General features: G+C 36.4%; 1 protein-coding gene and 1 pseudogene across 2 annotated transcripts; both read left to right on the forward strand.

Annotated features, from left to right (window-relative positions):
- Positions 1-2,878, forward strand: part of LOC107594111 (SAM and SH3 domain-containing protein 1-like) — a 122,641-nt pseudogene extending 119,763 nt beyond the window's left edge.
- Positions 2,879-4,582: 1,704 nt separating this feature from the next.
- LOC107594136 (uronyl 2-sulfotransferase-like) lies at positions 4,583-10,740 on the forward strand. 2 transcript variants are annotated; one of them, XM_016284081.1, is made up of 8 exons: positions 4,583-4,896; positions 5,847-5,884; positions 6,050-6,205; positions 6,372-6,451; positions 8,116-8,269; positions 8,989-9,086; positions 9,502-9,659; positions 10,411-10,740. In XM_016284081.1, exons 1-8 carry the CDS (start codon positions 4,677-4,679, stop codon positions 10,680-10,682), a joined length of 1,176 nt encoding a protein of 391 aa, XP_016139567.1. In that variant the 5' UTR covers positions 4,583-4,676; the 3' UTR covers positions 10,683-10,740. The 2 variants fall into 2 exon arrangements, with proteins under 2 accessions (XP_016139567.1, XP_016139568.1); XM_016284082.1 differs by lacking the exon at positions 5,847-5,884 and having other exon boundaries at positions 4,832-4,896.
- The last annotated feature ends 353 nt before the right edge of the window (positions 10,741-11,093 follow it).

Here is an 11,093-nt window from a genome sequence, read left to right on the forward strand (position 1 = left end):
GCTGCTTTAGAACATTGATTTTGAAACTTGTGAATCCATTAGAATCGTTAGAAGACAGAATCGTGATTCATAGATGAATAGATTTTTATGTGCACCTCTAGTTTTCTCTTCCTCTTCTCTAAAGCAGCGCAGCTTGGCCTTTTCCCGAGGGTGGGGTTTATCTGGGTTTGTGATGTCACAAACCCAGGAAGTAACTCGATGTAGTCCCTACCAGCCGTTTTTGTAGGCATTAAACTGCCAGAATTTTAAAAGACGATATCTCCGTTTGCATTGAACTTTCAGCTTCGTAACTTTGCAGATATTGTTTATGCTCAAACAGCAACGTTACACACTAACTAACATTAAAAAGTGAAATTGCAATGCACCACCCGTTTAAAGGGATAGTTCACCCAAAAATGAAAATGCTGTCATTAATTACCCTCATGTTGTTCCAATTTCGTAAGACCTTCGTTCATCTTCGGAATACAAAGTAAGATATTTTTGGTGAAATCAGAGAGCTTTCTGAGCCTGAAATAGAATACATTTTAAAAAATAGTCACACTTGTGATTTTGGGGGTCAAAATTACTGGCATAAGAAATTAATGGGAAAACATTGGGTGGGAATAGAATCTGCAAATCATCCATGATAAAGTAGCCTGTGTCTGTCTAAATATATGCAAAGCCTAATAAAAGTAATTATGTCTGATATATATATATATATATATATATATAGTGTAGTATGAAAAATAGTAAACATTTTCTTCTATTATTAATATTATTTATATGGAAATAAATGGTGAATATTGTCTAGTACCATGAAAGTCCCTCAAAATACAAAATATTAAATAATAAGTATTATTGAAACTAAATATAGTACAACCACTTCATTACAAAATATGCTTATTGTCTACAAAAAAGACCACCACTGTATTAATTGAAAACAGTATTAAATAGTTTTTATGATTATAATTTATATAATTTTTTATTGAAATAAAGCATTAAAATAGCACCATGAAATCCCCTCAAAATACAAAATTATGCTTATTGGCTACAAAAATGACCACCACCAAAATAGTATTTTTCTATTTATGATTATGATTTGTATTATTTTATATGGTGAATACCATGACATCCCCTCAAAACATATTGATGTATAAATATTAGTCAAACAAAATATAGTACAATCTTTTCACTTAAAATAAAAAGTTATGCTTATTGTCTACACCAGTGTTTCCCAACCTTTTTTTTGTTAGCCGCGGCACAGTTTTGATAAGTAAAAAAATCCCACGGCACACCACTAAGCATTGAAATATAGCAAAATTGCACAAACATGCATTGCTTCAAATGGCATATTAAAACGGGATTTTATATTAAAAGTAGTACTCACATTTAATGAGAAACTTGAGCTTAAGTCAGGTATGAACATAAGCTCATAGGTAGCTTTATGTTGTTGGTGATGATAAAACAACAAATTTACATATTGTCGCTGTCGGGCGGAAACCCGTTTGTATATCCAAAACCGCTACCACTTTCAGGAAATTAACATAATTAAACAGCGTGGTCAAAGTTGGTATTGTTGCTTTATATATGATCAGACACTTTCGAGGTTTTTGACCATTGAATGACAGTAATAGGCCTACGGCCACGTCTGAGGCAGTGAGTGCATCGCATTACGTTTTCATGAACTTACAGGTTATAAAGTTTACTGTAGCTATATGGGCGCTCAGATTTTTGTTGTTGAATACGTTTAGCCAAAAAGTCATGATATGAAAGATGAAGCGCAATGCACGGGATATATAAAACAGACTCTTCTCCGCTCTTCAAACACACACAAAAACATTAGCCTTCATAGACACATAATGTTTAATCCCTCACATTTTCTGCAGAAAACGTACAAATCTAGTCAGTATTCTTCATTTCTGTTTTTCAGCATGGCCGTTATGGAGTGCCATTCTCTCTGGTCCAGAGATATTCTGAAGATCTGGACAAACCTTTGGGTGACATTGCCATTGTGATGGATCAGACGAGAGTCCAACAGCTTCTAAAGCAGCATCGTATAGCCGTGAGTCTGCCTGCTGATGACTTACAGTTACACACTCTGGACAAATGAGTCTGACTTTGACTTGATTTCATATCTCACAGATCCCACTGAGAGGTTTGTCAGAGATCTGTGTGATTCCTTGAGCATGTCGTAATGGATTTCAGACCTTGGAGAGCAGCTTTGGAGGAAGGGCTGGAATGATCAAACAGCAGTACTGCTTCATTGACTCTCCTAGTGCCATTTTACTTGCTTTTGATTCAGCTGAAAGTTTTTCCAGCTAGAATGTGCCCCGACTTATTTAGTCCTTTTCGGGTTTAGACAGCACGGTAGAAACTGAAATAGTTTGACTTTCATATGTGGCTGTGTTTTGAAGTCACTGATGAGTGATTTCTTTTGAATCAACTTCTGATTTCTATCTGTTATGATCTAAATGCAACAGTTCCAATGAAAACTTTTTGGGAGTTTATGCGAACCATAAATGTTGCCTTTGAAAATGTACATATAATAGTGACTCTGAGTGTAAACCTACATTTGTTGTAATATGTTTTGGATATATTGAATAGATCATCATCATCATTTTTTTCTTCTTCAAAAGAAGCAGTTTTTTATTATTATTTTGATATATATATTAAAAAAACTGGCTGGACTAAAAAGCATGTTTTCTGTATGCCGCATTCTTATATTTTCAGCAATGTTCAACTGATTTCAAAACATATTTATTTCCAGCTGTAATATTTTCTTGTAACATTTATCACCCATTTTAATCTATAATCATTCTTTTATGTGATAAAGAAGGGTTCTGTTATTTTATGGACTAATGCAAGTTGGTGTGAACGAACTGTGAAAGGTTGTAAATGGATTTTCAGAGACAAATGTGTTTTAAAAGCTAATAAAGTCAAAAAGCTCTAATTCGTTTATTTTCATGTAGGCCTATAGTCATTTGACTGTACATACATTTCTAAGAATGACCACATATAGCCTAATGTGCAAACGCTGGAAATGAAAGTTGTTTAAAATAGTTTAAGTGCTACAATATCCATCTTATTTTGCAAAGAGGAAGTAAGCTCTTTTTGTGAATGTGCGAGACTTCCGATTCATAGGCCGCTATTAACTAGAAGAAAACAAAGTACAGTAAACGGTCAAAGTAGTTGCACTACAAACCAGTGTTTATGATTAAGATAGTTGATTAAAATTTAATTTTAAAAATTATTAAAATAATAGGACAACAAACAGACACCAGAAGCCTTGCACATTCAAGTTACCTTAAAGGGGTCATATGATGCGATTTAAATTTTTCCTTTCTCTTTGGAGTGTTACAAGCTCTTGGTGCATAAAGAAGATCTGTAAAGTTGCAAAGACTAAAGTCTCAAATCCAAAGAGATATTCTTTATAAAAGTTAAGAGTCAACCACGCCTACCTAAAACGGCTCGTTCTAACACGCCCCCACATGTCTACGTCACTATGTGGGAAGATTTGCATAACACCGCCCAAATGTTCACACAAAGAAAGAAGGCGTAACTTTTATTCTCGCTGTAGTATTGTTGTTGCCGCTGCCGCCATGTCGTGAAGGCGCTGTGTGCTTCGTTGTGAAAGCGAAACTACTTTGTTTGGCCTTCCAAAAGAGGACGATATCCGCTTCGTCATGCCTGGAGCTGATCTGTGCTGGTCGCTGAGGAAATACATCAACTTCACGCTGTGGATCGCCGGATCGGCTTTCACCGTGGATGAAGCGGAGTCCAGCCCGGGGTCGTCATATGTGGTTGCCGCAGGCATCACAATATGGTAAGGGGCCTAACATTTAGCTGTGTTTCGTTGTGAAAGCAAACTACTTTGTTTGGCCATCCAAAAGAGGACGATACATGCCTCATCATGCCTAGAGCTGATCCGTGTTGGTCGCTGAAGAAATACATCAACTTTGCGCTGTGGATCGCCGAATCGGCTTTCACCGTGGACGAAGCGGAGTCCAACCCGGGGTCCGTCACATGTGGTTGCCGCAGGCATCACAATATGATAAGGGGCTTAACATTTACATACACACAATAATGTTCTTTTTAGCAGCATCATATGACCCCTTTAAAGATTAGGTGGCTATTACTTTTGTAAACGAGTTAGAGAAAAGTGAACAGTACCTGATGTCTAATTGGTCATTTTTCGGTTATGGCCACTGAAACTTTTTAATTGTTCAAACATTTAATTATATATATATTTAAAAAAAAACTGAGGGTCTCAACACGCCCCCAAATATCGTGCACACCTGCAGTTTAACGCCGCACGGTCATTACACCAAATACACAAAATAATGTTCTTTTTAGCAACATCATATGACCCCTTTAAAGATTAGGTGGCTATTACTTTTGTAAACGCGTTAGAGAAAAGTGAACAGTACCTGATGTCTAATTAGTCATTTTACGGTTATGGCCACTGAAACTTTTTAATTGTTCAAACATTTAATTATATATATATTTTAAAAAAAACTGAGGGTCTCAACACGCCCCCAAACATCGTGCACACCTGCAGTTTAACGCCGCACGATACGGTGAGTTCGGAGAGTCTGCCCTGAACGCATCCGCTCCTCTGAGAGCAGTGTGACACCAGTGATGTGTTAACAGAGATCAGATGGATTAGTATCATCTCTCTGGATTCCCGTCATGAGAATATGATGACTTTCAGAAAGCCTCTCTCTCATAAACACTTGAGCGGCTACATGCGCGTCAGGAGCCGCAGGGGAAACTGGCTCGCGGTGGTTCTGCTCCGAGTATCTCGCCGGGATCTGTTCTTCTGTCTGACCGCTCTCCTCATATTCTGCCTGGGCTCTGTGTTCTATCAGTTAAACGGAGGAGCACCAAAAGCCGTGCTGGATGTGGGTTATTATCTCGGTAAGACCTTAAACATACTGTGTGCGTTTTTCAGGAGTCATGGGGTAACTTGGCACAGTGGAATCTGCTGTCTGCCTATACAATACTTTTAAAGGACCTATTAAAGTTACTTAAAAAGTTATTTATATATGTTATATTTTTTTTTCTTGTCCTGAGTTCATATATTTAGTTAATATTTATTTGTGTATATCAGTGTATTTTTTTCCACTAGGTGTTTCAACAAAATCACTACTAGAGGAAAAAAGCATTTGTTTAATTGGACTTTTGACTCAAAACCTTTATTTATTTATTTATCAATTTTTTCATGAAGTTAGTGAAAAAAACTTTTTAAGTAACTTTGATGGGTCTTAAAAGCATTGTATTATAGTATTAGGTTCTAAACAGATCTTCTTTTGCTTACACAGCAATATGAACTTATAAGTTTCCTGACGTGTCTAACTAACTGAATTCACTTTAATGATTCAGGTTATGAAGTGTTAGCAAAGCCTGATACTGTAGTTGTGTTCTCAGATCAGCGGCATCAGTCAAGGTTCATAAAGAGCAGACTGTCACATTTGCTCTCTCTGCTATTGGTCTATTCGACACCAGTGTTGTTCTTGGCTTTTAGAGCAGTGCATGAGACCCACCGGTGAATTTCACACGAGTCCATGTAAACTCATGATATGAGGCTTTTCATTGTCCTACAATGACTGATGGAGGAGTGGAAGAACCTGTGGATTTCCAAAGCATCAGTTCTTAAAATACTCATATAAAAGATATCAGTCTTACATTTCAGTACCCAAGTCTACAAATATTATACAGATGATGGAACATCTGGCATTTCATCTCAAGAACTATAAGGAGTGTATCACACAGCAACGTCTACTTGTGAAATTCAATATGCACAATTATATGTAAAGTATATGGCAGGCACACTTCTATTTATTTTTATTTTGTTTTAAACTTTTTAGGGAGATTTGCTGATGGCCATGGACCTTTAGCACCCAGAGTAAGAGCATTGCATGTCATACTATAAGATTTGAGTGTTTGAATCTCATTTGTGACCGTAATGTCCTACAATCAACTGATGCATATACATGTTTATGCCAATATGTGGTAAGATTGTTCTTTAGTGGAAACGCTTTGAATGTTGCAAGAGATTTCTCTGCTGCAGGCTCTACCGTTCCCAAGTCAGGTTGTGTATAACAGGGTGGGTAAGTGTGGCAGTCGCACTATAGTTCTGTTGCTGCGCATGCTGGTGGACAGACATCGGTTCACTCTCATCTCCTCTGATATTCACAACAAGACCAGACTCACCAAACGTGAACAGGTAATCAAAAAAGAATTGCCAATGTAAACAATGTCTTGTTTTACGAGCGTCACATTAGCTGCCAATTCATCATTATAATTCCAGTATGCCAATATTTCAGCCATCATCCACCACTGAACCATCACTAGTCATTCATTTGAATTGTTCTTCTTTCATTTGTGTGTAGGAAAATCTGATTAGAAACATCAGCACAACTCCTCAGCCATTTATTTATACCCGACATGTGCATTTTCTCAATTTTAGCAGGTGAGTTGATGCATGGCTACTCATCAAATAAATAAAAACATAGAATTTTGTTTTTGTAATTGTGTGTATTTTGCCATTTCACCTGTATTAATTATTAATATGTATTATTTATATTAATAATAATAACTAATTAATTAATGAATTAATATAATTAATTATTAATAATAATATTAACAATGCTAAAGTCTTCTCGATTTATTTTCACTACAAACTGTAATTAAGACTCAAGAACGGGACATTAGCGTTTGTACAAACTCGTGTAAGTGTATCCCGAGAGACCTGAAAGCAGTGTTACAATGTAGCAGATTTATGCTCATTCCCAGCTAACAAAAATATGTTCTAAGAATATTTTGCCAATGTTCCCATTACTTTATGAGAGCATTATTTCTAGTTGTTCTCTGAACATTCAAAACATAGTTTTTAAATTATTTTTTAAAAATGTTTTCTTGGTTATGTGAACATTACATTTGGATTATTCTGCAGACATTATGAGAATGTTACTTGAATTGAATTGAATTGAAAAATGATTTTCCAGCTAAGACGTTTCAGAAAAAATTTTCCATGAACGATGTATAAATATTTTTTGTGCTGACATTTTAAGAACATTATTAAAGGGGTCATATGATGTTGCTAAAAAGAACATTATTTTGTGTATTTGGTGTAATGAAATGTGTTTATGCGGTTTAAGGTTCAAAAAACATAATTTTCCACATACTGTACATTATTGTTTCTCCTCTATGCCCCGCCTTTCTGAAACGCGTCGATTTTTACAAAGCTCATCGGTCTGAAAAAGCAAGGTGTGCTGTGATTGGCCAGCTATGCAGTGCGTTGTGATTGGCCGAATACCTCAAGCGTGTGACGGAAATGTTACGTCCCGCATGTGGCCTCCGCTTCGTCCACGGTGAAAGCCGATCCGGCGATCCACAGCGCAAAGTTGATGTATTTACTCAGCGACCAGTACGGATCAGCTCTAGGCATGACGACGCAGATATCGTCCTCTTTTGGAAGACCAAACAAAGTAGTTTCGCTTTCACAACGAAGCACACAGCGCCTTCACGACATGGCAGCAGCAACAACAATACTACAGCGAGAATAAAAGTTCTTTCTTTGTGTTTCTTGTGTGAACATTTGGGCGGCGTTATGCAAATCTTCCCACATAGTGATGTAGACATGTGGGGGCGTGTTAGAACGAGCCGTTTTAGGTAGGTGTGGTTGACTCTTAACTTTTATAAAGAATATCTCTTTGGTTTTGAGACTTTAGTCTTTGCAACTTTACAGATCTTCTTTATGCACCAAGAGCTTGTAACTCTCCAAAGAGAAAGGAAAACTTGAAATCGCATCATATGACCCCTTTAAAGACCAGGTAAGTGTGATTTTGAACTATTAACGTTACTTGCCAGAACGTTAGCCAAAGTTTTGAGAACATTTCCTGTTAGATGGGTTATATTCAGCAAAAATAATGGGGAAAAAAGCCATTTTAGAGTTATCTGTATTTATCGCTGCGTAAGTGTGGAATATTGAATACCAAACTAACTCTGCTGTTCCATTTTTGCCATGAATGACGGTGAATATTTGAAAATATCTGACTTTTCCAGGCAGCTGTGTAATAAACAGAGATAAAATAAGGCATATTCTAACATGAGTCCTCTCTCTACTGTAATCAGGTTCAGAATGGATGAGCCCGTGCACATTAATATCATCAGAGATCCCATCAACCGATTCCTGTCCAACTATTTCTTCCGGCGCTTCGGCGACTGGAGGGGGAAAGAGAATCACGTCGTCCGGACCCCTGGGATGAAAGACGACGAGAGATACTTAGTAAGAGATTTAAAACAAATGTTTCTGAAGAAAGCAGTAGTTCAAGCAAAGTTAGAGAAACACAGTACAAATGTAGATTAATGAGCACTGAGTGCATGAACGCTGGACTGTGCGATACACATGAATGCCTCGTTCACTGCTCAGCGGGCAGCGGTTATTAACATGGTTTACTCGGTCTATATTTAGTGTGAGACTGACTGTGCTGCTGGCTTTCCTGTGACGTGTGGTAATGCTTTACAGGTCGTGTATATACAGTACATACAGTGTGACATCATCTGAGGAAAACACACATGACAACTAGACGTGTACAGTTTCTGTAAAGATACCAATGCAATCATATTCGTTCTACACAATGCACATGGATAGGCATGGTTTCTGTTCAAATGCTAATTTTCATCTGTTGGTTTTCTGCACCTTTCTCTGGAATGTTGTGGTTTTGTTTGCTCAGCAGCAGGAAATAGCCAGGCGTGGGCCGTTGGTTGGAGACTGATATGAATGACCCCACAGTCACGGCATTTGTGTGTCCTGACCCCTTGTGGATGAATAAACACAGCACTGTTCTCAGAGCTTCAGTCCAGTTCAACAACTAAATCAGTGTAACGGCACTAGCAGAACTAACAGTGAAATGTTGCCAGTGGCTCTTTGACACATTGCGTTTGTTCATCTTTGGATAAAAAACATCTGCTGTACTGTTTCCGTTATGTTCTTCTTGACCAAAGGACATCAACACATGCATCTTGGAAAGCTACCCAGAATGCTCCAACCCCCGGCTCTTCTACATTATCCCATATTTCTGTGGGCAGCTTCCTCAGTGCAGGTGACCATTACACTCATATGTTCCTTATGTGATTCATTTTTAATGGTTCAAGCATTTTCATCCAACTCTGAATTAATAGATGGTGATGGGATAAACAAAGCTTTTTCGAAACTGTGAACCAGCCAAATCGAGATCGCTCGAAACACCACAGTCCGGCAGCACCTGCTGGTCAAAACATTGCAAACGCAATGAAAATTCAGAAAGTGTATTTTGAAAATATTTTGGAATTTATAAATGTTCGAACCCGTATGACGTAACAAAGCATCGTTTGCCGAAAAGACTTGGGGAGATTGAAACAAGCTCTGAATCAATGATTTATAAACAAAAGATTAATAAATGTTTCAAAGCTTCTTGTTTCGAAAGCAGACGTACTAATGTAGTGTAATGTATGGTGCAATAATCTGTCATGAGCTAGAGAGCCGGGTGTGTGGGCGCTGGAGACGGCCAAGCAGAACGTTCTGGATCATTATCTGCTGGTAGGAGTGTTGGAGGAACTTGAGGATGTGCTGCTTCTGCTGGAGAGACTCCTTCCACACTTCTTCTCTGACGTCTTGAACATCTACAAAAGTCCAGGTGAGACTTTTCCTGCAGATTTACAGAGATGATGTTTAGCAGGATAAATTCATATAAGTTGTGTATTTCAGATGGTTTGACTGGTACGTTTTTATTTTTTTATTATTAATATTTATATTAATATTCCAATGTTTAATTATTTTTTTATGCAATGCAGTGTCAGAAATATTCATTAATATAAAAAAACCTAAAAATCGTACTTCAAACTAATTTTAACGTATACCTAATTACGTATATTGTCAAATTACTTAAAATATAAAATTTATTTACCTAATATAAATAAATGTATATATCATTTTTATATATTTTTAATATTAAATCAAATTAAAATGGTAAAATTTATATACAATATATAATTATATTATATATTTGTATTTATATATATATATATATCAATATTAAAAAAAAAATATATATATGTTATTTATATATATATATATATATATATATATATATAAAATGTAATGATTTCTATATAATTTTTATAAATTTTCATATTGAGTCAAATTACGTAAATGCTATTTGTATGTAAATATAATTTTATATTTTATAAATATGATTTTTATATTTTTATTAAAAATGCTTTGTAAATTTATGTAAATATAATTTAAATTATGTGTGTGTATATATTTATACATTTCTATACATTTTTAATATTAAGTCACAAAAAAATGTGTAATCAATGTACAGAAGACTTTTTTATTAAACTTAACATTAATTTTGTGTCTAAATCTTTATCTGTTGGATTCAGAATACAGGAAGCTGGGGAACATGACGGGCACCGTCCACAAACAGACTCCTAATCTAGAGGCCCTGCAGGTGCTTTATGAGCGCATGGAGTACGAGTACAAATTCTACAACTTTGTCAAAGCTCAGTTCCACCTCACCAAGAGGAAGATCGGCCTGAGATCTGGCCCAAAACCCTCCAGACCTTATTCTAGTGTGTTTCAGAGGAAAGACCTACAGGAGGAGCTGGAGGAAGAGGACACAGAAGACTCGCTCGAGTGGACTGAACACACCTGAGACAGATGTCTGCTAGAGTCTAAAATAAATGATCATTCAGGTCCTACTGAACCATAAAACTGGGCGAAGCTTGAAAATCATGATTTTGTTTATTTGTAAAAAAAAAAACAGATTGCACTGAATGTTACCAACATTTTAATAACGTTTCAGAGGAAAGACCTACAGGAGGAGCTGGAGGAAGAGGACACAGAAGACTCACTAGAGTGGACTGAACACACCTGAGACAGATGTCTGCCAGAGTCTAAAATAAATGATCATTCAGGTCCTACTGAACCATAAAACTGGGCGAAGCTTGAAAATCATGATTTTGTTTATTTGTAAAAAAAAAAAACAGATTGCACTGAATGTTACCAACATTTTAATAACTTGACCTTATATATATATATATATATATATAGATAGATAGATAGA

This window comes from Sinocyclocheilus grahami, unplaced genomic scaffold (assembly GCF_001515645.1).
Source record: "Sinocyclocheilus grahami isolate Dianchi unplaced genomic scaffold, SAMN03320097.WGS_v1.1 scaffold179.1, whole genome shotgun sequence".
NCBI lineage: Eukaryota > Metazoa > Chordata > Actinopteri > Cypriniformes > Cyprinidae > Sinocyclocheilus > Sinocyclocheilus grahami.

Excerpts from the sequence above, each read along its gene's own strand:
- LOC107594136 (XM_016284081.1), top strand. The coding sequence starts at position 4,677 with ATGATGACTTTCAGAAAGCCTCTCTCTCATAAACACTTGAGCGGCTAC. Across the intron at positions 4,897-5,846 it reads GGATGTGGGTTATTATCTCG|GGAGATTTGCTGATGGCCAT; the intron begins GTAAGACCTTAA and ends TAAACTTTTTAG. Across the intron at positions 9,087-9,501 it reads GGGCAGCTTCCTCAGTGCAG|AGAGCCGGGTGTGTGGGCGC; the intron begins GTGACCATTACA and ends GTCATGAGCTAG.